The sequence below is a fragment of the Rhinopithecus bieti genome, unplaced genomic scaffold (genome assembly GCF_001698545.2).
Source record: "Rhinopithecus bieti isolate Rb0 unplaced genomic scaffold, ASM169854v2 scaffold_45617, whole genome shotgun sequence".
Lineage (NCBI taxonomy): Eukaryota > Metazoa > Chordata > Mammalia > Primates > Cercopithecidae > Rhinopithecus > Rhinopithecus bieti.
In genome coordinates, this window is record NW_016819136.1 from 2,740,512 (window position 1) to 2,765,698 (window position 25,187).

The following is a 25,187-nucleotide window of genomic DNA, read 5'->3' on the forward strand; positions in this document are numbered from 1 at the left end:
TTTAAATATGAAAACCTGGGTTCTCTCCTTTGTCCTGGGTAAATCAGAATGATGCTATCTTAAGCAAAGACCAACTTACTACCAAGAGGCTTTCTGGGTATGGAAACAATTATTTTGTCCCAAATGCAATTTGCCTAAAAACGGATAAACTTTTAGTGTCATCCCCTTTGTACTACTTTGTTATCTCCAACACTAGATGATTTCAAAGGCGTTATTTAAAAAAACTTGTGGGCTGGGCGTGGTGGCTCACGCCTGTTATCCCAGCACTTTGGGAGGCCGAGGTGGGTGGATCACCTGAGGTCAGGAGTTCAAGACCAGCCTGGCCAACATGGTGAAACCCTGTCTCTACTAAAAAAACAAACAAACAAAAATACAAAAATTAGCAGAGCATGCTGGTGAGCGCCTGTAATTCCAGCTACTTGGAAGGCTGAGGCAGGAGAATCACTTTAACCCAGGAGGCAGAGGTTGCAGTGGGCTGAGATCACGCCACTGCACCCCAGCCTGGATGACAAGAGTGAAACTCTGTCTCAAAAACCCCCCAAAAAATCTTGTACACTTGCACAAAACTGCAGAGGCCATGGAACAAAAAAGTAAACTGAGTTGCGTGAGTCATTAACGAAGCATAAACATAGTATTGAGGAGAAGTTACAGAAAACTCAGAGAATCTTTTGAATGAAATATTTTATTGAAAATAGTTAATTTAAAATCTATACATCATTTTCAAAAGCCGTGTTACTGATAAAACATCAAACTTTCCAAACAAGGATCATTTCTGTTTCATTCACCCTTGCCAAGGTGCCTCCTTAATTTTTCCAGATGGACATTTTGTTTGAGTCTCTAGTGCCCTCTGGTGAAACACCATGAAACTGCCCAGAAACGTAATTCAGGCTCTGCTCACGATGGAAGGTGAAACAGCAGAATGAGCAATGGGACAGGTTGTGATGTGCTGCCTTCTCCCCGGACTCAGAAAAAAGGCAGCCTCTGTGAGTGCGTCTCTCTCTTTAGGGAAAGTATTCTTCCCACGGACACTCAGCCAAGCTCACTGCAAAATACCTTCTTCCTAAGTTTTTATCATCACTGTCTTCTAAAAAAACAAAAACCTGTTGATACAGACGGGATAAATAACGAAAGCCTCTAGGTCATTCAGGACCAGGCCCCTACTCTCCACAAATGGTAAAGGACAGCAAAAATGATAAAGCAAGCTGAGCATGCAAGAAAAGCTTTCCTAGTGGTCCCTGATTCTTCACCCTGTCTTCGTAATAATCACTACCATCACTCTAGTCAACTCAGGTTTACATTTTCTGGCAGCAGATGACCTTCTCCTCAGGTTTCAAGGAGCACACCTCTTCTAAATGGGGGCCATTTCCAAAAGTAGACATCAACAGAGTCTCAGTTCATGCTCCAGACCAAACACTTTCGACTTAAGATTCTTCAGTTCTCCTTGTATCTTATGTGCCCGTCTATTGCTGTCACGGACCTCACATAGAATGGCAAGATCCTGGTTTGCCCGGGCATTAATTGTTGCCTAGGGATTTGAAAAAAAAAAAAAAAAAAGAAAGAAATGATTATGGTATATGCCAGGGGAGAGATAGCGGTCAAAAAGACACAGTTGTGCTAGCTCCTTTCTATGAGATTTTGAGTACATAGGATAAATTTCATCCTTAGTTCATTCAGTGGCTAACGAAAGAAGGAAAACGTAGAATTAAAGCAGAAATCCCATGAATATCCTTCCTGTACAATAAAGGAGCCTTGAGCTAGAGATCAATGAACAAGAAAGAAGAGTCAGAGAGGCCAGGAAAACAACACTACTGGTAAATTTGTCAAAGAAGGAAAGCAGGCCTCGCCTCTTTTCTGTAACTGAGCTTGTTTGGAACACAGGCTAACTGGCTAAATCTCATGAAGGCGGCTCTTGAGGCAACTTGCATTCTAAAGAACTGTGTCTGCTGGAAAAAATCACTCTGTCCATCAATGACCCACTTTCCCCAACTGTAAAACAGACATGATTGTTTCATCTACTTCTTGAATTAGGGGGGATGACAATTTCCGTTAAGTGTAGCTCACATCGAAGTATTAATGATGCAATCATTCAGTGATTTCAGTTTTTATTTTCCCTCTAGCATGTGCTGGAACTGATTTTCAGGGAGGCTTAAAGGCGGTGATCCGTTCGTGTCTATCAGCACGAAACAACACATCCTTCTTTTGAGGAGCCCTCGTGACCACGTTCCCTCACTTACACCTCTTTTCTCCCTTGTGGCAATCCAGGACCAGCAATTACCTTATACAACATTTGCTCCAAGTCTTTCAGTTTCTGTCGGAGAACCTTAATATCTGTCTTAAAGCCTTCTACTTCCAAGATCCGTCGACGCTCCAATGCCTCATAGCGTCTTGTCATTACCTGTAAACGCTTCCCCATCTTGTTAGTGCGATCCTAAATACGGGGAACGGGAAGGCATTTATGAAGGTGAGGGAAGCGTTTTCCCCGGCCATCTGCGCTTCCTGCTCCCTTATAAATGGAAGATAATTTTGTACCTTGAAGATGTCTCTCCTCATTCCCTCTTCCTCACGAATTCGGGCAAGTTCCTCTTCTAAGGACATGCACTGCTCTTGGTACATACCGGACAGCTTTTTCTCTTGGACTAACTTATCTTTTAGGGACTGCAAGTCAAAGGGACAAAAACTATGAACACTCAGTTCTACAGTTTAGGTCATTCAAGTAGCACTTAGGCAAAGAAAGAAAGAAAGAAAAGAAGGGATTTCCAGAGGTACAAAGTGAGTTAAGGAACCAAACGACAAGGAACTTTGAGGAACATCTGAAAATCTCCTACTTCTAGGCCAGTCTCATAAACCCCGTTTCTAAAGTGTACAGAGTAGAAATTCAAACAAATATTTTTGGCTCTGGGAAGAGTCAGATAATGGACTTCAGAAGCTGTCTCAAGTGAGACATTACAATATATGTTTTTAAAAAGGAAGAATTATTAACAACAACACTTACTATACATGCTGTATTGAGCAGTTAAAATGATCCTTTAAAAACCCAAATCAGATCATGTTACTTCTTTCACACAATCCTTCAAAGGCCTAACACTGTTGAGAGTGAAGCTCACACTCTGTACCATAATACACAAGGCCCTCCACGACTGGCTGCTGCCAACCCTGGCCTCTTAAAGGGCATATCACTTCCTCCTTATTCATTCCTCTACAACCACGATGACAGCCTTCCGTTTCCTTGAACATACTCCAGGCGTGTAAACTTGCTTTTCCCTCTGCCAGGAATGTTCTTCCTCAAGGTCTGCATGGCAAGCTTAGTCCCATTTTTCAGGTCTCAGCAAAAGCACCAGATTTGAGACAGTGTCTCTGTGCATTCCTTCTATTAATACAATAGACATCCAGCAATCACATATAATCTTCATGTAATTCTTTTATTCCCTTAACACCACATTTTTATAATCTATAATTTTCTTTCTTTTTTTTTTTTTTTTTTTTGAGACGGAGTCTTGCTCTATCACTGGGCTGGAGTGCAGTGGTGCGATCTCGGCTCACTGAAACCTCTGCCTCCCAGGTTCAAGTGATTCTCCTGCCTCAGTCTCTACCCAAGTAGCTGGGATTACAGGCGCCCACCACCACGCCCGGCTAATTTTTTGTATTTTAGTACAGACAGGGTTCCACTGTGTTGGCCAGGCTGGTCTCGAACACCTGAACTTGTGATCGGCCCACCTCGACCTCCCAAAGTCTTTTTTTTTTTGAGACAGAGTCTCTCACTTTGTCACCCAGGCTAGAGTGCAATGGCATGATCTCGGCTCACTGCAACCTCCGCCTCCTGGATTCAAGTGATTCTCCTGCCTCAGCCTCCCGAGTAGCTGGGATTACACGCACCTGCCACCGCACCTGGCCACCGACCCTGGGTCAGTTTTTGTATTTTTGAGTAAGAGGACGGGGTTTCACCATGTTGGTCAGCGGTCCTCGAACTCCTGACCTCAGGTGATCCACCCCCTTGCGCTCCCAGAGTGCCAGGAGTTGACAGGTGTGAGCCATCGCCCCCCACCCTAGATCGTAGAATTTCTAAGTTATTGGTTTAATGTTCTGTTTTTTTCGTCACCCATTAAAATGTAGAAGTGACCAGTGAGGACAGACCTTGTTAGATGGTACTGTAACTCTAGGGCCTAACCCATAGTCCGGATGCAGTAAATAGTTTGTGTTGTTTGTTTTTGTGAGACGAGTCTCGGCACTGTAAGCCAGGGCTGCAGCGAAGTGGTGTGGTCTCAGCTCCCTGCAACCGTTCTGCCTCCTGGGTTCAAGCAATTCTCGCTGCCTCAGCCTCCAAGTAGCTGGAATACAGGGCACCCAGCTAAACAGTCACGCCCAGCCTAAATTTGTTTTGTATTTTTAGCAGAGATGGGGTTTCACCATTGTTGGCGCAGGTGTCTTGAACTCCTGACCTCGTGATGTTGTCTGCCTCCTCCCAAAGTGCTGGGATTACCAGGCGGTGAGCCACTGTGCCCGCCAGCAGGTGCAGGTAAGTATTTGCTGAAGTGAAGAATGAATGAAGAATGAATGAGGACGAAGGCTAATATTTTAAATCCCGAAGGTGCTATGAATGAATCAGCTGTTCTTCGAAACTAGTTCTTGGAGGCGAGCTGCTACCAGAGCTTTCCGCACTGAATGGACTTTACATTACAAACTGTAGGTTCTTTTGGAATTCCTTCAACTCTCCCAGAAAAAAAATAGACTATTTTGAAGACGCTAAGGACGATTGACCTTAATATATTCACTTTGAGCATGATGGCTCTCATGGCAGAACAGGCAACACTTTTCCAATTTAGTCTTCTGGTCTCTTACACTGGCACCCTGTATGTGCTTAATCTTGACATCAGATTACCTTTTTCAAGCATCGCATGGACTTCTCTTATTTTGGTTTTCGGATCTGAGTGTGCAGGAAAATCTTTGGTGCTTTCATAGAGCAGCTCTTGGGTGTGGTGAAGACGAGGAAGAGGAAGTACAAACGCGAGACATGAGGATGCGACACACAGCCACACCGTGAAAGCAAGGGATTATTCCAGCAATGGAAGAGAATGGCTCTTTTTAAAACTGTGTAATATATTAAATTTTGTAAAATATTAGCAGTTGGGCCAGGGCGTGGTGGCTCACGCCTGTAATCCCAGCACTTTGGGGAGCTGAGACGGGCAGATCACAAGGTCAGGAGATGGAGACCATCCTGGGCTAACACGTGAAACACCCCGTCTTCTACTAAAAATAGAAAGAAAACAGCCGGGTGAGGGGCGGGCGCCTGTAGGTGCCCAGCTACTCGGGAGGCGTAGAGGCAGAGAATGGCAATGAATCCGGGAGGCGGGAGCTTGGCAGTGAGCTGAGATTCCCGGCCATGTGCAGCTCCAGTGTTGGCGACAGAGGCGAGCTCCGTCTCAAAAAAAAAAAAAAAAAAAAAAATTAGCAGTTGTAAAAATCTGATCACTGGCAATCTTACAGGTTTTACTGGGCAAAGTACAACGTATCTACCCCATGCTCACTGGTTCATAGACTGGTCTTTACAGGCATTTCCCTGAGTGCTCATTTCAGGTTAGATGATTAGAAGGACTACAGGGATATTTACACACAGCCTACATAAGTATAGACCATTCCTAGGAATCAGACAAGGAAGAACTAAATCATGGTGTTCTGACAAGTTAATACAAATTCTATAGTATCAAAAACAGCTTTGCTTTTGTGTATGCTGTGCTCCATGTAGAACTGCCTGTATCAAAATTTTATCCTTTGTTTATTTTAAAAAGAACTTTTTTTTTTTGACAGGGTCTTGCTCTGTTACCTAGGTTGGAGTGCACCTTTGTTTATTTTAAAAAGAACTTTTTGTGTTTGACAGGGTCTTGCTCTGTCACCTAGGTTGGAGTGCAGAGGCACAACCACGGCTCACAGCAGCCCTGACCTCCTGGGCTCAAGCAATCCTTCTGTCTCAGCCTCCTAAGCAGCTGGGACCACCTCCCAGGGCGTTTGCCAGCTCATTAAAATTTTTTGTGTGTGTGGAGACTGGGTCTTGCTATGTTCCCTAGGCTAGTCCGGTCTGGAACTCCCGGGTTCATACAATCCTCTCGCCCCAGCCTCCCAAAATACTGGGATTACAAGTGGGAACCGCTGCACCTGGCCTCCTTCTTAAAAAATCAACTTCCTGTACGAAGTCGTTTTCAACAACTTTAGCCTATTTTAATTCCTCCATTCTCTGAAATTCCATCCCAGTGTTAATGTTTCCTTGTCTTATAATTCAACACTTGCTCATCTGTCACATTTTAACTGTCAACATGCACTTTTTCCCACCCTGAGTGAAAGCATATACCTTACTTATTGCTTATTTTTGCTCCAATGCCATGAGATTGTCAAGGATAATACTAACTACTGGATATACACAGGCAGTTAACAGATTCTTGATGACGCTTTCCTGAAATTTAGGGATAGACGATGTTTCTATCTTTAAAAAACAATGTCCTTGGAAGTTAGCAACTCATCAGTTTAACATTAGCCCCTAGAAAAATGCTATACTGAATGATCTAACTGCTTGCAAGAGTATTAAATACCATGAAGCAATCACTACAGTTTTCTACTGAACAAATAATGTCAGATCCACTTATTTTCATGAGTAAAAGTGCACACAGATACGAGGAAAATGGTAGCATAGTGCCAAGCACACAGTAAATGTCACAAGATGAATGTATACAGTCAGGTATGTGTGCACGTATATAAAGAGAGATTTCATTCAGTTACCACACGGATCTCTCTCACTTTCAATGAGTTATTTTATTCTTACATTACGTTCTCAATCTCAAACTGGGAAAGTACGGGCTTGTTAAAATACAAGTAGCTTGAAAGTGACACCCGAAGGACAGTCATTAATGGCCTTGGATTTCTTCTTAGGAAGATCTGTCTACTGGAAGGAACTGATCACATGCTCAGATATGAAGATAATGTTAAACAAGGAAGGTTACTAATATTCTGGAAAACAGATATAAAATTACAAATTACTGTGACAATTTGAAAATATCTGTCCCTTAAAACAAAACCCAATGAAAAGTCAAGATGCTATATACTTAAGTGCAAAATACTAAAATAAAATGCAGATGGAGAAATACTGACCAAATGCAAACACATTATACTATGTTAAAAGAAACATAGCAGGCCGGGCGCGGTGGCCCACGCCTATAATCCCAACACTTTGGGAGGCTGAGGTGGGCGGATCACCTGAGGTCGGGAGATCGAGACCAGCCTGGCTAACGTGGTGAAACCCTGTCTCTGCTAAGAAGGAAGTGTCAGAAGGTGCTGCCGCATAACAAATGTCCGATGAACAACAGCTGTTATAATTAGTCTGGCTGATGCACAAGGTGAACTACAGCAACAGGGGAGGAGCTGAGGCTGAAGGTTTATTTGGTGTCAGATGATGACGTTCCTAAAAATTCATGCTAAGGTATCAGGACTTTATCATAAGGTAAATGGAGACTATCAAATATTTTTAAGCAGTTGATAATTCCTAATAGAGGAACTAATTCATAGTAGTGAGAAAGATATAAGAACACAAAAGCCTGGGCGTGGTGGCTCACGCCTGTAATCTCAGCACTTTGGGAGGCTGAGGCGGGTGGATCACAAGGTCAGGAGATCGAGACCATCTGGGCTAACACGGCGAAACCCCGTCTCTCCTAAAAATACAAAATAAATAAATAAATAAATTAGCCGGGCATGGTGGCAGACACCTGTAGTCCCAGCTACTTGGGAGGCTGAGGCAGGAGAATGGCGTGAACCCAGGAGGCGGAGCTTGCAGTGAGCCGAGATTGCACCACTGCACTCCAGCCTGGGCCACAGAGCAAGACTCTGTCTCAAAAAAAAAAAAAAAAAAAAAAAAAAAAAAGAACACAAAGGATCGGCAATAGGAACAATTTAAACAAAGGAATAGAGTTTGAATTAATGTACTAAGAATGAGAGTTCAGGGCTGGGCACAGTGGCTCATGTCTGTAATCTCAGTGCTTTAGGAGGCTGAAGTGAGAGGATTGCTTGAAGCCAGGAGTTCGAGACTAGCCTGGGCAACACAGCGAGACCCCATCTCTACAAAAAATAATAAAAATAAGCCAGGTTTGGTGGTATGCACCTGTAATCCTAGCTACTTGGAAGGCTGAGGCAGGAGGACTGCTCAAGCCCAGGAGTTCAAGGCTGCAGTGAGCTATGATCACACCACTGCACTCCAGTCTGGGCAACAGAGTAAGACCCTGTCTTTACTGGAAAAAACAAAACAAAACAATCAGAGAGGAGATACTTTCCTGAGTGCTAACTTCAGGTTATATGATTAGAAGGACTACAGGGATATTTACACATAGCCTGCATAAGTATGGACCATTCCTAGGAATAAGACACGGAAGTACTAAATCATGGAGCTCTGACAAGTTAACACAAGTTCTATAGTATCAAAAACAGCTTTGCTTTTGTGTATGCTGTGCTCCATGTAGAACTGCCTGTATCAGAGAGCAGAGAAAGGACTTGAGAAGGTTTTTAGGCTCACAATCCATAGGGTTTGGAATTAAGGAATAAGAAAGTTAAGAGCTGAAGATGATCCTGTGGTTTCAAGCCTGGGAAACTGAATACATGTGATGTCATGAAACTAAATGAAAAGAAGAAAGAAGTAGTAGGTTTGAGATGGGGATGGGAGTATTTGTTGGGAGAAACAGTGTGGTCTCAGTAATGGTAAATTTGACATGCTCAAACACATTCAACTGAGAATGTCCTTATGGCATAGGTCTGGCCACTGGAACCAGGCAAAAGGGTGAAGGGGTTAGACGGGTAGAAGAACCAAGAAAGACAGGTGCTGCAGCAATCAAGGGAAATGAATTACAAGGAGGGGTTGATCAGTGACACCAAACATGCAAGAAGATACTACGTATAATAAGGACTGAACAGAGATATAACTGGTCTCAGAAGTTAACAGGTCGGCCAGGGCTGGGCGCGGTGGCTCACGCCTGTAATCCCAGCACTTTGGGAGGCCGAGGCGGGTGGATCACGAGGTCAGGAGATCAAGACCATCCTGGCTAACACTGTGAAACCCCGTCTCTACCGAAAATACAAAAAATCAGCCGGGCATGGTGGCGGCGCCTGTAGTCCCAGCCACTCGGGAGGCTGAGGCAGGAGAACAGCGTGAACCCGGGAAGCGGAGCTTGCAGTGAGCCGAGATTGCGCCACTCACCCCAGCCTGAGCAACAGGGCGAGACTCCGTCTCAAAAAAAAAAAAAAAAAGAGGTTGGCTGGGCGTGGTGGCTTATGCCTGTAATCGTTGCACTTTGGGAGGCTGAGGCAGGTGGACCACCAGAGGTTGGGAGTTCAAGATCAGCCTGGCTAACACGGTGAAACCCCGTCTCTACTAAATTTACAAAATTAGCTGGGTATGGTGGCGGCGCCTATAATCCCAGCTACTTGGAAGGCCGAGGCAGGAGAATCGCCTGAACCTGCGAGGCGGTGGTTGCAGGGAGCTGGGATCAGCGTCTGCACTCCAGCCTGGCGACAGAGCGAGACTTAGTCTCCAAAAAAAAATAAAAGTTAAGAGGTCAGTGGTAACCCCAGAAAGGGCGTGTTTGATAAAATGGGGGGCTGAAGTCAGACTGCAGAGAGGTAAAGAAAGGTAAGCAGGTTAGGAACAAAAACAATGAGGACAGAGTTGGCCATTTTTTGTTTTTATTTTTTCAGATTTTAAAAATCACCTTTATGTTTTAAAAGTATGTACATTATAGGAAACTGAAACACACAAGAAGCAAAGAACAAAGTCATCCACAATCAGAAGCACTTTACAGTGTATCAACTGTAAAGTTTACAGGATGCTCTAGTTCCTGCGTGTGTGCAGACACAACACCCCATTTTATGCGATTGAGACCGTACAGTATGTATCGTGCTGTTTCACACATCATAGATATTTACAATTCAAAATCCCAAAGCTATATGAGTATTCTGATAACCAAGAATACACTATGCCAACTCAGTCTGTTAGAGAAACATATAATCCTGCCTTTCTTGGGACAGAGATTTCATAGAAGCCAAAAAGGACAACATGTCGCTAGATAAAAGCACTGGCAGAGTTCCGATTAAAATACTGAGTGTGCAGTGTTTTTGGTATAGATACGTAAACTCATGTTTTCCACATTCATGAGGGGGCAAACAAAAGAAAATGGCCTACGACATTGAGTCAGACAGTGTATCAGTGGGTAAAAGAACACTTTTTTTTGAGACAGGGTCTCACTCTGTCGCCCAGGCATGAGCGATGACAGGCGTGAGCCCGGCCTAAAAACACTTCTTAACCACCAGAAGCGAAAACACCACAGTGGATTAAAAGGAGCACATGAAATACTCATCAGCTCTGCAACAGCATGCCTGGAAAAGCGAGATACTCACCTATGGAAAGCCAGGGGTTTCTGAGGAAGACAGTTTTTTCAAGGTTCCCTTTAGTTCTATGACCCGCTGTTGTTCAAGTACAAAATGCTAACTTTTAAGTCACTCAGAAAAATAAAATACCTGTTAGGTACAGCTTTCTTAGACACTCACTTTTTGGTTAGCTCTTTGATTTTGTTCTGACTTCTCTGGTGCTGAACTTGTATTTCCTCGAGGTGAATCCGTCTATCCTCCATGAGCCCTTCAATTTGTTCTCGAGCAAGTTTGGTCTGTTCTCCCAGCTGAGCCTGCAGTGCCTCCACCTAGACAGGCCAAAAAGGGGTGAGGAATCCAACCCTACTTCCACTTACTTCATACCCCTAGGAAAAGTCAGCCTTTCTCCAGAAAAATTAAAAAACAAACAAAAAAATCTCAATCTTAATCCTCTTGTACATTTCAAGACAAGGTCTTGCTCTGTCCCCCAGGCTGGAGTGCAAGGGGCGTGATCATAGCTCACGGCAGCCTCAACCCCATGGGCTCAAGCGGTCCTCCCTGCCTCAGCCTCCAGGACTACAGGTGTGTCCCACCACACCCAGCTAATTTTATTTTTATTTTTTGTAGAGATGGGGTCTCACTATGTTGTCCAGCCTGGTCTGGAACTTTTGGGTTGTAGAGATGGGATCTCACTATGTTGTCCAGGCTGGTCTCGGACTTTTGGGCTCCAGCAATCATCTAGCCTCGGCCTCCCAAAGTGCTGGGATTACAGGCGTTACCACGCCCGGCCCAGTTTCTCTTAATGTCTTATAAATGGGGTCAGGCTATCCAAGAGCAGATTCTTCATTCAAACGAAACCCAGCATCTACATCACACGAACAAAGCTACAAAATCCTTTCCCCTACCCTGTGATTTTTGCCTGTTCACTATCTCCCTTGACTGTCTCTTTAAGACACCCTTCCTGCCCAGAAGCAAAATGACTCTTGGTTTTTGGTTTCAAAAAGTACAGCAAAATGAATATAAGGTAATGTCCTTCTCTGTGTCTGGCTATCACGACTCCACATGGAGATACTAGCCAAAGGTAGAAACTGTCATTTAAATCAACAGAGATTTAACCCAGTAAGGACGGAAACTTTAGTGCAATTAGATGAAAAATCATGGTTCCAAATGACACATAATAACCAGGAGGTAAGAGAATAGTTCATTACTTTCCTAGACTGTAGAACCTAAGCACTAAAGAAATGAATATACCACCAAACGTTGATCCGTCAACATAGACGAGCTTCCCTCTGCAATCTCTGTATGTCCCTAGGCCAGGGGATTCTTACCTTGTAATGGTTTTGGTGGACGGGGCTTAGTACATTGAACTGAAGGTTTAGAGTAGCACTTTTAGAACGTTCAAATAGAAAAGGATGGTTTGAAAGTACAAGCTCTTGGAAATTAAGAACAATCTCAATTTTCTCAATCACATGAGGCTTAGATGTAACCTGTGTGCAAGGAGATACTTATCACACGATACTGAGGGTATGTTATATAAAGCCAAACTTGTGGATAAAAGCCATCTTGGTCTGCCAAAACTACATTCTTTACCTGCAGGATGAGTGTCTGTACGTCTCTTTGGTAATGTTCAGAACTTCCTTTTCTCTCTCTCGATGGTCTTCTTTTGCTTATTTTAGGATCTAAAATAGAAAACAAAATCTGTCAAGAAGGTTTTACCCAGCTTTTCTGTCTGCTATTGAAGTGTCAGCATTTCCCGCACAGGGGAGTTCAGATTCATTTACCTGTGAGGGACGGAAAGGAAGAAAAAGGGAAACATCGTAACTACAGGGCTTAACTTTTCAAACAGGAATCTCTGTCAGGGAACTCTGCAAGATGTCACCTAAGTAATCCTGTTCATCTTCTGGCAGAATCAACCACTAAATTTTCCTTAGGATCAATCACTAAAATAGTTGTGTCTATTTTCTTAGTAAGATACTATTTAATCAGAATAAGGCCAGGTGTTGTGGCTTATGCCTGTAATCCCAGTGCTTTGGGAGGCCAAAGCAGGACAATCACTTGAAGCCAGGAGTTCAAAACCAGCCTGAGTGACACAGTGAGAACCCCTCCCTACACAAAATAAAGTAAAATACAATAAATTAGCCAGGTGTGGTGGCTGTCATATGCCTGTCGTCCCAGCTACTCAGGAGATTGAGGTGGGAGGGTCAATTGAGTCCAAGAGTTCAAGGTTACAGAAAACCAGCTCATACCACTGTACTGCAGCCTGGGCGACAGAGCCTGTCTCAATCAACCAATCAATCAAACAGAATAAGGAATAAGAAAAACAAAACTTAAACATTTTGGTTATGACATATCACACAATTTTCAAAAGACAAGGTTATTTTAAAGATAAGGAAAGTTAAAAATTGAACTAAGCACGCTGGGTGCGGTGGCTCACGCCTGTAATCCCAGCACTTTGGGAGGCCAAGGTAGGTGGATCACCTGAGATTGGGAGCTCGAGACCAGCCTAACATGGAGAAACTCCCTCTCTACTAAAAATACAAAATTAGCCAGGTATGGGGTGCGTGCCTGTAATCCCAGCTATTCGGGAGGCTGAGGTAGGAGAATCACTTGAATCTGGGAGACAGAGGCTGCAGTGAGCGGAGATCACGCCACTGCACTCCAGCCTGGGCAACAAGAGCAAAACTCCATCTCAAAACAAAACAAAACAAAAAGACACAATTGAACTGAGCAAAATTTAATTTCTTGGATGGTTCAAGAAGCTCATTAAGACATTAGACCACCAAAGGCATCATTATGAACATCAATTATCACTGTACAGTAGGGAAAACATTTCCAATTGTGTGCACTGTGCTTTTTGTTTGAGACAGAGTCTCGCTCTGTTGTGCATTGGTGTGACCTCGACTCACTGCAACCTCCGCCTCCCAGGTTCAAGCAATGCTCCTGCCTCAGCCTCCCAAACAACTGGGATTACAGGCACCTGCCACCATGCCTGGCTAATTTTTTGTGTTTACATCAGTTTTGCCATGTTGGCCAGGCTGGTCTCGACCTCCTGACCTCAGGTTATCCACCCACCTCAGCCTCCCAAAGTGCTGGGATTACAGGTGTGAGCTACCGCACCCGGCCTGCCCTGTGATTTTCTATTCTGCATTGATGAGAATTTCTAATGGGTTATATGTTTGTTACCTGCTTTGAAAGCTGAAGATTCATTCTGCTCACGTTCCCCTACAGCCTGGATAGTCCTTTGGAGAATGGTGACCTAAGGAAGCAAACACTGGTATTGAAGTAGCCTTCCTATAAACGTAATATTTTATTTTTCAGCCTTAGTTCTGTAGATTGAAGGCTGTAAGTTAAATTTGTCAAAACTGATATGATTATATAAGGATGTCATGCATATGAGAGACCACACAGGCAAAGTAACAAACCAGATAAAACCCTGTGTTGACAATATAAACTTAAAAAAGTTGGCCGGGTGTGGTGGCATGTGCCTGTGGTCCCCGCTACTCAGGAGGCTAAGGTGGGAGGGTCGCTTGAGCCCAGGAGCTCAAGGCTGCAGTGAGCTATGATCGCTCCATTGCACTCCAACCTGGGCAACAGAATGAGACTTTGTTTCTAAAAAAAATAAAAATAAGGCCGGGCATGGTGGCTCACGCCTGTAATCCCAGCAATTTGGGAGGTGGAGGGGGGGGCAGATCACCTGAGGTCGGGAGTTCTAGACCAGCCTGACCAACATGGAGAAACCCCATCACTACTAAAAATACAAAATTAGCCAGGCATGGTGGTGCATGCCTGTAATCCCAGCTACTCGGGAGGCTGAGGCAGGAGAATCATTTGAACCCAGGAGGCGGAGGTTGTGGTGAGCCGAGATCGCACCATTGCACTCCAGCCTGGGTGACAAGAGTGAAACTCTGTCTTGAAAAATAAATAAATAAATAATAAAATAAATAAATAATCTGAAGGTAGCAGTATGTTAACAATAAGACTGGAATCTAAGTTGTACTATTTGTGAGGATGATATACACTACGTGGTTAGATGATTAAAATGGATGACTATTCTGTATTTATACCCCAAATGCTAGAGAGATTAGTTATACAAACAATAGAAAGGAGAAAGGAAAAACAGCACTCAATTCTCCTAGATCTATTANCATAAATAAAATTCCAGGGCTATTTGGTAATATATGATTAAAAACAAAACCAAGAACAGCTTGGGACACACTGGTGCACCCCCGTAGTTCCGGCTACTTGGAAGGATGGTGCTTAAGCCCAGAAGTGTGAGTCCAGCCTGGGCAACATATCAAGACCTCAGCTCTAAATTGTTTTTATTTATTTATTTTTTAAAAAGCAGCTCTTTGGCGGGTGTGGTGGCTCATGCCTGTAATCCCAGCACTTTGGCAGGCCGACGCGGGCAGACTGCTTGAGCTTAGGAGTTCCAGACCAGCCTGGGCAACATGGTGAAACCCCATCTCTACAAAAAATACAAAAATTAGCTGGACGTGGTGGTGCACACCTGTAGCCCCAGCTGCTTGGGAGGCTGAGGTGGGAGGAGTGCTTGAGACTGGGAGGCGGAGGTTGTAGTAAGCTGAGATTGCGCATTGCACTCCAACCTATGTAACAGAATGAGACTTTGTCTCAAAAAAAAAAAAAAAAAAAAAAGTAGCTCTTGGCCAAGGACCTTCAGGAAATAGAAGTATACATGTACAGATACGTATAAAAATGCTCAGGAACTGTTTATAGAAGTGAAAAAATAGAAATAGTATACACAAACACATAACTATTTCTACAGGAATGGAAAAAGAAATGGAGGTATATATACCAAAGTATTAACAGTGGATTATCTCTGGGGTCTAGGATTATGAGAAGCTGCCACTTTTAGATGATAGATTACTATACTCTGTTTTTGTTTTTAATAAAGACCATGGATATCATTTGTAATCAGTATAAACAAAGATTTAAAAAAGAAACTTAAGCATCAAAACTTTCTCCCACGCACAGTCTGCTCCTGCTTTCCTCTCTGTCTCAGCTTAAACAGCCACCCCTCTCTGTGTTTCAGGTTTCTACACAGTGAAATGGGGGTAAACGATGCTACTTCCTGAGGTTTTTGAAGAAAAATGCTTTAACAACTCAGGCAAACAAGGCACTATGATGGCTAATTCTCCACCTGCCTTCTCTAGCGAATACTAACGTTCTTCTGGTGATGGGCCCTAGCCTGTGATTTGTGAAGCCACACTCACCATGCTCCACCAAGATTACTTACTTTGTGAGGAGGCTCCTTACAAAAATAGGTCACTTCTCCAGCGTCTGTTCCCACAAGAGCCAAGAGATTCTGAATCTTGTTCTTGTCTTCTAGCTCCCTGCAATTCTCATGGAAAGCAAGCACATATTAATCAATGTCCCAAGTAAGTAACCCTTGCTGTTTAAAGGATCTCCCGTCTATTTCTTTTAAACAATAGTAACCTCAAATGAAAACAGTAACCTCAAATTAAAATTGAATAGTTATGTATCTAGACTTTAGCTCTACTTTGTAAAACATCAGGTATTTCCATTCAGAGAAAAGGGGCCAGGGCACTTCTCAGCTAATTCTTTTTTTTCTGAGACGGAGTCTCGCTTTGTCACCCAGGCTGGAGTGCGGTGGCGCGATCTCCACTCACTGCAAGCTCCGCTTCCCGGGTTCACGCCATTCTCCTGCCTCAGCCTCCCGTGTAGCTGCGACCACAGGTGCCGCCACCGCGCCCAGCTTGTCTTTTTTTTATGTATTTTTAGTAGAGACGGGGTTTCAACCGTGTTCGCCAGGATGGTCTCCATCTCCTGACCTCGTGATCCGCGCGTCTCGGCCTCCCAAAGTGCTGGGATGACAGGCGTGAGCCACCGCGCCCGGCCCTTCTCAGCTAATTCTAAAAGGGAACTGTAGCGGCTGCTGAGGGGCACTGCTCGGGTCTGCCTCTCCAGGGCTGATGGCTCGTTCTGCCATTTGCCAGGAATGCTACTCGCTGATAGCTTGTAGTTGAATCTCCAGCCAAGGGAACGGCGTCCCATTCCTCAGGGACAGCCTATATCCAGTGCCTGGTCAATGAGGGAACACAAAAATCCAATCCCCTTGCCTCAGTTCAGGATATCTCTGAAGAGCAATCGCAGCTTCAGAGACCCCTGCGGTGTGGTGCTGGACGAGGCCTGCTGCAACTGAGTCCCAGTTCGAGTTCCCTCACTTCCCAATAAAATTCCTGCAAGCAAATCTCCACTGCACAGTCTGTTTCCCAGAGAACTCAACCTAAGATAGCTTACTCCGGACTGCACCAAGGAAGCAAACGCTAAAAAGGGTTTTCGGGCTTGGTGTGGTGGCTCATGCCTATAATCCCAGCACTCTGGGCCGAGGCAGGCAGATCACCTGAGGTCAGGAGTTCGAGAGCAGCCTGGCCAACATGGTGAAACCCCGGTCTCTACTAAAATGCAAAAATTAGCTGGGCACAAGAATCGCTTGAACCTGGGAGGTGGAGGCTGCAGTGAGCCAAGATTGCACCACTGCACTCCGGCCTGGGTGACAGAACAAGATTCTGTCTCAAAAAAAAAAAAATTAATTAATTTAAAAAAACATAAAAGGGGATTTCAGAGCCAGTGACGTGGAGATGGTTTACAGAACATGGCGTTTCTCGCAGCAAGGGAGATGGGTAGTCAACAGAGCATAGCTTAAACAATAAAAGATAAGTCAAAGATGGAAAAGAGGCTGAGGGCTGCAACCCATACAAAATCACAATCTCTGACTCATTTTTCAGGCCCAAGTCCGTTTTTTTTTTGTTTTTTTTTTTTTGAGACAAAGTCTCGCTGTCACCCAGGCTGGAGTGCAATGGCACCATCTCGGCTCACAACCTCCGCCTCCTGAGTTCAAGCAATTCTCCTGCTTCAGTCTCCCGAGTAGCTGGGACTGCAGGTGTGCGCCACAATGCCCAGCTAATTTTTGCATTTTTAGTAGAGACGGGGTTTCACCATGTTAGCCAGGCTGGTCTTGAACTCCTGACCTCGTGATCTGCCCGCCTCAGCCACCCAAAGTGCTGGGATTACAGGCATGAGCCACCGCGCCCGGCATCAAGTCAGTTTTAAGTCCTAGCGACAATTACCTAAAGAAGAGGCTCGGCCGGGCGTGGTGGCTCAAGAAGAACTCCTAGAAGGTAAGACCTTGTGACACCACAGAGTAGATATTCATGGTCATGATTCCTCACATCCTCTAAAGGGTCTACAGCCATTTATTCAAGTAACTATACACTGTGAAAAAGGGACGACCTGGGCATTTTAAGGATTGCTGGATACAGGGTCTGAGCTGACACTGATACCAGATAACCTGAAGCATCATCGTGGCACTGGGGCGTGTGGGGACCGTGGAATAAATGGAATTTGGGCACGTCCAGCTCACAGCAGGTCTATTGATCCACCAAATCAATGGTCATTTCTTCAGTTTCCAAATGATTAAAATGGACACACTAGGTGGGGGCAGTACCTCCAAATTAGCTTCTTGGCTTCTGGGGTAAGCTAAGTGAAAGCCTCTGAAACTGCCCCTCCCTACCCAGTCAAGATGATCAATAAAGATCTAAAGAATGCAGAGTGGAGGTCCTTACCAAAGCCTCGTTTCATTCCTCAGTTTGACCTATACAAAACCAGGTGGATTCTGGGGATAACATCAGACTACCACCAAGTAGGCCCCAAGTTCAGTCATGGTGCCAGGTGTAGGACCTTTGCTAGAACAGAATTACTTAGCCTTAGGCACATGGTAAGTGGCGAGTAATTAGGCAAATGCATTCCTTCCTACCTCTCAAAAGACCAGAGGCAATTCTGATGTGGACAACGTTTATAGTCTTCCCCAAGGCCATGTTAATGCTTTTACTCTCTGTCAATACAGTATAAAAGAATCTGGGCCATCGTGGTGGCTCATACCTGTAATCCCAGCACTTTGGGAGGCTGAGGCAGGTGGACCACAAGGTCAGGAGTTCGAGACCAGCCTGTCCAAGATGGTGAAACCCCATCTCTACTAAAAAGTACAAAAATTAGCTGGGCATGGTAATGCACACCTGTAGTCCCAGCTACTCGGGAGGCTGAGGCAGGAGAATCACTTGAATCCAGGAGGCAGAGGTTGCAGTGAGCCAAGATCACATCACTGCACTCCAGCCTGGGTGACAGAATAAGACTCCATCTCAAAAACAAACAAACAAACAAATGAAAACAAACAAAAAAGAATCTGGATCTGGCTACTCCACAGATTGCCAGGAGCTCACTACTGATGATATTGCATTAAATCAGACTGCATGAACAAGAAACAGCAAGTGCACTGGAACCTTTGGTAAGATATGTGTGTTCCAGAGGGTTGGAGATGAACCTTACGAAGTACATCAGTGAAGTTTTTAAGGCTGTGATCTAGGCATGCCAGGATATTCCCTCCGAAGTAAAGATCAAATTATTTCATCTGGTACCTGCTACACCGAGAAGGAAGCATAATGCCTGAAAGGAGTCTTCAGGTTCTGAAGACAACATAGTCTGTATTTTGGAATACTGCTCTGACCCACATACCAACTGACACAGAAGGCGAGCTTTCAGTGCGGCCCAGAGTTGAAAGGACGCTCTGCTGCTTAGGACATATGACTTGGCAGATCCTATGGTGTCTGTGGTGGCACAAGGTACCAACCAGAGTTTACGGCAAGCAACACTACAAGAATCGTGACAGACCCTCTGAGAATCTGCAGAAAGACCATGCTGTCTACAGCTGAGAATGACGTCACATCTGAAAACCAGCTTCTGCCATGCTACTAGATCCTGCTAAAAATGGAGCACCTGACCATGGGACACCAAAAAAACCATGTGGCAAGGCTGGGCACAGTGGCTCACACTTGAAATCCCAGCACTTTGGGAGGCTGAGGAGGGCAGACTGCTTGAGCTCAGGAGTTCAAGACCAGCCTGGGCCACATGGAAAAACCCTGTCTCCACAAAAAATTAGGTGTGTTGGCTCATATCTGTAGTCCCAGCTACTTGGAAGGATGAGGCAGGTGAGATCACGTGAGCCCGGGAGGCAGAGGTTGCAGTGAGCGGAGACCATGCCACTACATTCCAGCCTGGGTGACTGAGCAAGACTCTGTCTCAAAATTAAAAAAAAAATAATAATAATAATAAAAAAGAAACCACGTGGCTAAGTCTTTTCAACAAATGATGTTGAGAAAACTGGACATCCACATGCAAAAGAATGAAGTTGGAACCTTACCTAATGCTATATTCGAAAATTAACTCAAAATGGATCAAAGACCTAGACATAAGAGCTAAAATAATAAAAGTTTCAGAAGAAAACATAGGAGAAAAGCTTTCTGACAATGAATTTGGCAATGATTTCTTCGATGTGATACCAAAAGCAGAAGCAACAAAAGAAAAAAAATACATAAACTGAACTTCATAAAATTAAAAACTCCTTGCTCGGCATGGTGGCTCACTCCTTTGGGAGGCTGAGGCAGGAGGATCCCTTGAGGCCAGAAGTTTAAGACCAGCCTGAGGAATATAGTGAGACCCTCCTGTCTCTACAAAAAAATGAAAAAAAGAAAATAAATTAGCCAGGCATAGTGGTGCACGCCTATAGTCCCGGCTACTCCAGAGGCTAAGGCAGGAGGATCACCCTGGCCGACAGAGTGATACTCTACCTCTTAAAAAAAAAAAAAAAAAAAAAAAAGGAGAAAATAAAAAGGCAATCGATGGAATAGGAGAAAATATTTGCATGTATCTGTATATCTAATAAAGGTTTAGTATCCAGAATATATAAAGAACTTCTATGGCCAGGCACGGTGGCTCACATCTGTATTCTCCACACTTTGGGAGGGTGAGGTGGGAGGATCACTTGAGCTCAGGAGTTTGAGACCAGCCTGGGCAACACAGCGAAACTCCGACTCTACTAAAAATACAAAAATTAGCCAGGCGTAGTGGCACATGCCTGTATTCCCAGCTACTTGGGAGGCTGACATGGGAGGAGAGCTTGAGCCCGGCAGACAGCGGTTGCAATGAGCCATGATCACGCCACTCACTGTAGCCCGGGTGACAGAGCGAGACCCTGTCTCAACAACAAGAAAAACAACCCAGTTATTAAAATGGGCAAAACATCTGAATTGACACTTCTCTAAAGAAGATATATAAACGGTACAGGAAAGACGTTTGAGATTTTAAGATGCAAATCAAAACCACAATGAGACTCCCTCACACCTGTAAGGTGTTTCTGTTTATTTGATAGTAAGACGGTTACTATGCCACTGCACTCCAGCTTGGGTGAGACCCTGTCTCAAAAAAGAAAAAAAAAAAGGCTTAAAGGAAAAAAAAAAAAGAAAATAACAGGTATTGGTAAGAATGTGGAGAAACTCAAACCCTTGTGCACTGCTGGTGGGAATATAAAACAGTATAGCCACTATAGAAAATAGTATGGCAGTTACTCAAAAAAATAAAAACAGAACTACCATATGATCTACTTCTGGGTATATACATAAAAGAATTAAAAGTAAGGTCTCGGACGGGCACAGCAGCACACATCTGTAATCCTAGCACCTTGGGAGGCTGAGGCAGACAGATCACTTGAGCTTGGAAGTTGGAGACCAGCCCAGGCAAAATGGCAAAACCCTGTCTCTACAAAAATTACAAAAACAATTAGTCAGGCATGTTGGTACACACGTGTAGGCCCAGCTGCTCAGAGGCTGAGGGGGGTGGATCACTTCAGTTTGGAAGGCGGAGGTTACAGTGTGCTGAGATCCACTGGCGGATGAATGGACCAACCAGATGTGGTATGTACATACAACGGAATATTGTTCAGTCTTAAAAAGCAAGAAAATTCTGACACACGCTACAACATGGATGAACCTTGAAGACACTATGCTAAGTGAAATAAGCCTGACATAACAAACATTGTATGATTCCACTTACGTGAGGTACCTAAAATAGTCAAATTCATAGAGTCGAAAAGTAGAATGGCGTGTTCCAGGAACTGGGTAACGGGGAGGTGGGAGTTACTGTTGAATGGTATACAATTTCAGTTTAGGAATATGAAAATGCTCTAGAGTTCAACGCTGGTGACAGTGGTGCAACAATGTGAATATACTTAATGCCAGTGAACCGTGCACTTCAGATGGCTGCAATGGTAAACTTTCAGTTATGGGTATTTTCCCCTCCCACTCCCAGCACACACACAGAAGTGCACTGTAAGGGAACATGTAGTGTACCGCTCAGATTCCCCCTCATGATCGCAACATTTATCTCCCAGGAGCTCAGCTCTTCTCTAAAAATTACACTTGGCTGAAGGGGGCTTCCTCTCCCAAGTTTACACACCCTCCCTGGGGACAGCCTGCATTCTATGACTGGTCAATGGGGGGACACAAAAGTCTGAGTCCTTTGCAGCCGAAAGACCACCCTATCCTTAGTGCTCCCTATGGGGTTGGCTAAGGCTTCTGTTACCATTGCATCCATTCGTATTCTACCTCTGCCCAAATCTGCTCATAGCTATTATTCCAGAGAGCTTCTCCAGTAACTGCCCTGAAGGCAAATCTCCATCTCAGAGTCCATTTCCTAGGGAATACAACCTAAGAGAATTAATGTAGAGAAATGCATCTTTCTAAAAGTAATTTAAAGGGCTGGGCATGGTGGTTCACGCTTGTAATCCCAACACTTTGGGAGGCTGAGGTGGGCCAGGAGTTCGAGACCAGCCTGGCTGACAGGGCAAAACCCCATCTCTACAAAAATACAAAAATTAGCCAGGTGTTGTAGCGCACACCCGTGGTCCCAGCTACTCGAGAGGCTGAGGCATGAGAATCGCTTGACCCAGGAGGCAGAGGCTGCAGTGAGCTGAGATAGCACCACTGTACTCCAGCCTGGGCAATGGAGACTGCCTCAAAATAAATAAATAAATAAATACATAAATAAATAAATAAATACATAAAATAAAAGTAATTTAAAGTTATAACTCCAACATTTCCCTTCTCCTGTTTGGTACCTGATTCTCAGTCTGTCATTTTCTGAGTAGAGGCGTAAAACATGTTCCCGTTCTTGGAAGAGGCAGACCTGCATGTCACTTAGAGCTTTCTGCAGTTCAGCAATCTCTTCCTCCCTCTGCTGCAAATCACATTCAAGTTTATGCTGCAAAAAAACCACAATAAGATAGCTGAAAGACACTGGGCTTCAATGAAGTATCTCTCACTGGATAGGGAGGAGTCTACTCATGTAGAAATATTCCAGAATAAATAATTTCGCCAATACAGAATTCAAATGACAGCAATAGGCATGTATAGACTGGAGTTTGTTTATTTATTGAGACCAAGTCTTGCTCTGTTGCCCAGGCTGGAGTGCAGTGGCACAATCTCAGCTCACTGCAACCTCCACCTTCTAGGTGATTCTCGTGCCTCAGCCTCCCGAGTAGCTGAGATTACATACAGGTGCATGCCACCATGCCCAGCTAATTTTTGTATTTTTAGTAGAGACGGGGTTTCGCCACGTTGGGCAGGCTGGTCTCAAACTCCTGACCTCAAGTGATCCACCCGCCTCGGCCTCCCAAAGTACTGGGATTAAAGGCACGAGCCACCATGCCCAGCCTTGACTGGAGTTTAAAAGCTACAGGATGAGGCTGGGTGCGGTGGCTCACGCCTGTAATCCCAGCACTTTGGGAGGCTGAGTCGGGCAGATCACGAGGTCAGGAGATCGAGACCATCCTGGCTAATACGGTGAAACCCCGTCTCTACTAAAATACAAAATTTAGCCGGGCGAGGTGGCGGGTGCCTGTAGTCCCAGCTACTCGGGAGGCTGAGGCAGGAGAATGGCGTGAACCCGGGAGGCGGAGCTTACAGTGAGCCGAGATCGTGCCACTGCACTCCAGCCTGGGCGACAGAGCAAGACTCTGTCTCAAAAAAAAAAAAGAAAAAAAGCTACAGGATGAGTGTGAAGTTTGCATTTAACATCAAAGCTCTCACATCTTCCTTTTACGGACTATAGAATCCAGAATGCCATACCACTCACCTATTCTATCCACAGCTTTTTTTCTTTTTTTTGAGACGGAGTCTCGCTCTGTCACCCAGGCTGGAATGTGGTGGCATGATCTCAGCTTACTGCAACCTCCCCCTCGCAGGTTCAAGTGATTCTTCTGCCTCAGCCTCCCAAGTAGCTGGGATTACAGGTGCACACCACCACGCCCAGCTAATTTTTGTATTTTTAGTAGAGATGGGATTTCACCACATTGGCCAGGCTGGCTTGAACTCCTGAGCTCAGGCAATCTACCCACCTCGGCCTCCCAAAGTGCTGGGATTACAGGCGTGAACCACCGCACCCGGCCTATCCACATTTTTTTGGTAATGTTTCCTATATCATAAGCATTATTATGACATGCAGAAAAGCAAAGATGAAAAGATCTGATTCCTGTCTACAGAGCTAAGGAATTTCATGGGGAGAGAGGCAAATGATTCAAATAAAATAATGACTTCATGAAAGCATGCATGGTGAAATGGTGTGGGGGAAGGCGTGGCAGGAATAAAAATTCTGAAATCTGTTGGGGAAATCAAAGCACTGCCACCAAAGAGCTGACACTTGACAGATGAACAGAAGACTGGTAGAGAGAGAAGCAGATGGTTGGTACTCCAAGAAGAGAGAACAGTGAATTAGAACCACGGGAGAGCCTGATGTTGTCAGAAAGGAAGAAAATCTCGTCACATGCTACAACACAGACGAAACTTGAGGACATTGTGCTAAGTGAAGTCAGTCAGTCACTAAAAGAAAAACTACAGTATGATTCCACTCTGTTCTAGATAAATCCTGCTCTTTTTTTTTTTTGAGACGGAGCCTTGTTCTGTCACCCAGACTGGAATGCAGTGGTGCGATATCAGCTCACTGCAACCTCCACCTCCTGGGTGATTCTCCTGCCTCAGCCTTCCAAGTAGCTGGGACTACAGGTATGTGCCACCATGCCTAGCTAATTTTTGTATTTTTAATAGAGACAGGTTTTGCCATGTTGGTCAGGCTGGTCTTGAACTCCTGACCTCAGGTGATCCGCCTGCCTTGGCCTCCCAAAGTGCTGGGATTACAGGCATGAGCTACCATGCCTGGCAAATCCTGCTCTATTTCTAATTCATAGAAATAGCAAGTAAAATAATGGTTACTGGGAGTGTGGGGTGAAATGATCTGTTTAATGGGATGGAGTTTTGGTTTTGTAAAATGAAAACATTCTAGAGATCAGTCACACAACAATGTGAATATACTTAACACACCAGGCATGGCAGATCACTCGAGGCCAGGAGTTGAAGACCAGCCTGACCAACATGGCAAAACTCCATCTCTACTAAAAAAGCAAAAATTAGCTGGGCGTGGTGGCACCCTATCATCCTAGCTTCTTGGGAGGCCGAGGCATGAGAATCGCTTAAACCCAGGAGGTGGAGGTTGCAGTGAGCTGAGGTCACGCCACTGCACTCTAGCTTGGGTGAAAGAGCAAGACTGTCTCCAAAAAAAAATTACATATATACACACACACTCACACACACACTCACACACACACACTCACACACACATACTCACACACACACACTCAACACACACACTCACACACACTCACACACACACTCACACACACTCACACACACACTCACACACACACTCACACACACACACTCAACACACACACACACACTCAACACACACACTCACACACACACTCAACACACACACTCACACACACACACACACACACACACACACTCACACACACACTCACACACTCACACACACACATACACACTCACACACACACACACTCAACACACACATAC

General features: G+C 44.6%; 1 protein-coding gene across 1 annotated transcript in view; it reads right to left on the reverse strand.

Annotated features, from left to right (window-relative positions):
• Window positions 1-663: 663 nt before the first annotated feature.
• CCDC77 (coiled-coil domain containing 77) overlaps window positions 664-25,187 on the reverse strand; it is a 39,104-nt gene continuing 14,580 nt past the window's right edge. Inside the window, 11 exon segments of the mRNA XM_017858586.1 lie at window positions 664-1,525; window positions 2,276-2,428; window positions 2,530-2,655; window positions 4,756-4,791; window positions 4,793-4,840; window positions 4,842-4,980; window positions 10,570-10,718; window positions 11,980-12,068; window positions 13,573-13,645; window positions 15,644-15,740; window positions 22,376-22,518. Of these exon segments, the coding sequence (XP_017714075.1) occupies window positions 1,379-1,525; window positions 2,276-2,428; window positions 2,530-2,655; window positions 4,756-4,791; window positions 4,793-4,840; window positions 4,842-4,980; window positions 10,570-10,718; window positions 11,980-12,068; window positions 13,573-13,645; window positions 15,644-15,740; window positions 22,376-22,518 (1,200 nt within the window). The 3' untranslated portion in view covers window positions 664-1,378.